The following is a 3,056-nucleotide window of genomic DNA, read 5'->3' as shown; positions in this document are numbered from 1 at the left end:
TATCAAAATGGCGTAAAAAAAATTTAAATGAAATTTTTATCAGCCACAAATACTTTTGAATTTTTTTTTTATTGTGATAACTGCAAATATTTGGAGTCTCTAAGAATCCGGTCAGTAAGGATAGTCCTTATTTTTTAGCCAGATTAGTTAGTTCCTATTTCTAAGACTCCAAATTTTTAAAGTAATTTTCGGGTCATGTGCATACTCCCGAATGTTTATCATGTACTGTTTCTTGGAATGTGTCTCCCAAGACTTGATTGTGCTATATTGTATATAGTTCTTAGTTCTTAGTCAGTTAGGTTAAGTTCTAGGTAAATTTTTGGCTAATTTTATGTTTAGTTTGTTGTTGTCATTCCCAGTGAGGGTAGCTAATAGTTTTATGACGTTTGCCATGGCTCAGCTTGTTGATTTTTCATATTGAGTGCAATAACCACAAACACATATGATAAATGGTAATATATCATTAAAATCAAAAGTAATACGAATTTTGAACACACGTTCATGATTTATTCGCATACATTAATTGCAATAGCATAATATTAAACCTTAGCCTAGTTATTTTGGGTTCTAAAAACCGTAGTCTAAAATAGCATTACATGATTGGGGTCTAATACCCTTAGCCTGATTATTTTGGGTTCTAAAAACCGTAGTCTAAAATAGTATAATATCATTGGGGCGTAGTACCCTTGGCCTAATTATGTGGGGTTTTAAAAACCGAAGTCTAATATGATGATTATGGTCACAATTGTCACCACGATCATTCCTTTTCCATATTGACTGCTAGCAATTTTTTGGTGGCTGAGAATCCATCCCCTATGATACGAACCTCACAATCATCATCATTGGTCGCATCTAACATTTTTGACAATGATCGCTTTAAGGGTGGAGTGATCAAACTGTCACTGGCCTCAGTTTCGGATACACATGCCTGCATTTGAAATTAATGTTATTAAGTTTTTCACACATTGAATTTAACACTGAGTATGAAATTACTGTATTCGAATATCAAAGGATTGAAGTAAAATATACCTTATTTTCAGCCAATGCAACATACACGTTGGGTTTCACATCATGGTACACACTGCCAACTTCAGATTCCTGCATTAATGTTAAAATAAGGTAATATGAGACCATGTCCCAGAATTTTCAATGATGTATATTCATAAACGGAGTTATATTTTGGCACACCTTCAAGGCCAAGTACTTGGCATTCCATCGGTCCACCATATCCTGATCATCACTCATACTAAGTACTGTATATGATTTTGATTTCTGCTCCAAGTTGTACTTTGGGTGAATTTCAACTTTGAAGATAAATTGCTTGTCAATGAAAATGTCGAAATCTGGCATATCATCCTTTCGTCCATTCTGCAGGGTGATAAGAAATTAGCCGTAGATATTTAACCTATATTCGTGTCAATGTTTAATAACTGATTATAACTTATGTAATCATTTACCAGAGGCGGATTACCTCCTCAAGGGCTGCAAGCATGTCTGCTGCGGAGACGTTGATGAAGCTTGTGATTTGTGTCTCAAAGATGACAAATTCGGAGACTTCATTATCTGCACCAATGACAAAAAACTTTACCTGATACCTGAATGCAAAAGGAGAGTAGTGAGGCATGCTATTCTGAAAAATGCGCTTTAAAATAATTCATTTAGGAGTCTATCTAATACCTTGGTATGCTAATTTGAGACCCTTCCATCTACGCCAATGCATTTTTCTTTCTTGCAAACCCACCTACCTGAATCATTCTTCACAACTTTACTTGTACAATGCTTGCAACTATCATAGTACCACTTGACATTCAAATCAACATCATATATAGTTGCAAGTGTCACATATCTCCCAGCCTGTATTTGCATGCAACAAACATTTTCAGTCATATTCACAATATATTCAAAAATATTGTAAAGCTGATAGTCCATAGTTTAGGATGAAACAACAAAAAAGTACAATATTACCTTTTGACATTTCTTAATCTCCGTAATTGTACTCAAGTTATCTCCTGAGAGCATATCTTCCGACTCACTCGAAATATAGGATATAACATTGGAGTTACTTGGTTCTTGACCGGCATATAGTCTTTGTTGCATTAGAATATAACATTAGTATTATTTGACTGAAATTATCAAAGTCCTAAGAATTTTAACAATAGTAGTTGTATAAGCTTACTCTCCGAGGAACTCTTCCACCTCTGGGATTGCGTGGTTGAAGTAGAAACGGGTGGCGTGTCTTGTAGTTGTCACCCTAGGTTCACCTAGATAGTTCATCGAATTTCATATGCTGTCAGGTCAATGATTAATACAATTAAATTTTGCATACTCAAATAGTTGTATACCTTCCCATTTACACCGTTGAACACAGCGGATGACAATGATAGCAGGTTCAGTGGACGATTTACATGCATCAGCAAAAGCCTGAACTAAACCAACATAGTCGTTCCATATTGAGCATGCTAATTTCTCCTTCCTGGGTATATGTTTATTAATTAGTAGGTTATTAAAATGATAATGATTGTTGTAAATGAATAGCTATGGAATATAACGTTGAATATTAAAAGTAGTGGTATTGTTACCGAATATTCTCAATGTATATTGTCATCCAACTATTTCCATTCTTTGTTGGTTTGACTTCTCCGACTCCAGAAAACTTACCAATGACATCTGGGTGAATATGTCCAATAGATGTTACAAAATTATATAATAAGTAAATATTTTCAATTAGTGATTGATTTGTTGATTAAGTATGAGTTTCATGGACGTACCTAAAAAATGTTCATCAGATACTCGTTCAGATAGAATATCACCAAAGTCCACAAACCTGAATCCATATCTTGGGATGGGTAGATTGTGCACCTCTCTAACAACTGTAGGATATGCAAAGTAGATGCGTAATTCTTCAGAAGTTACCATTTCAGCGCCTTTATTTGCCTCCACGATGAATGTTGACAGTTTGCATAGAGTTCCCTCGCTGATCCTATCCTTGAATTTGAAAATGATGAGCTTGCGAATAGTTGCTTGAATTAGACTGTCCTGTAAATTATAGTAATTAA

The 3,056-nt window shown here is 34.7% G+C and overlaps 1 protein-coding gene across 1 annotated transcript; it reads right to left on the bottom strand.

Moving 5' to 3' along the window:
* Window positions 1-757: 757 nt before the first annotated feature.
* On the bottom strand, window positions 758-2,696 carry LOC141627637 (uncharacterized). Its single transcript, XM_074440868.1, has 9 exons — window positions 2,580-2,696; window positions 2,343-2,473; window positions 2,177-2,261; window positions 1,966-2,086; window positions 1,742-1,854; window positions 1,472-1,595; window positions 1,189-1,368; window positions 1,030-1,098; window positions 758-928 (listed from the first exon to the last, which is right to left on the bottom strand). The coding sequence occupies exons 1-9, from the start codon at window positions 2,603-2,605 to the stop codon at window positions 758-760; spliced, it is 1,020 nt and encodes a 339-aa protein (XP_074296969.1). The 5' UTR covers window positions 2,606-2,696.
* Window positions 2,697-3,056: the final 360 nt, after the last annotated feature.

This window comes from Silene latifolia, chromosome Y, assembly GCF_048544455.1.
Source record: "Silene latifolia isolate original U9 population chromosome Y, ASM4854445v1, whole genome shotgun sequence".
NCBI lineage: Eukaryota > Viridiplantae > Streptophyta > Magnoliopsida > Caryophyllales > Caryophyllaceae > Silene > Silene latifolia.
This window is presented reverse-complemented; position numbering and strand designations above follow the sequence as displayed.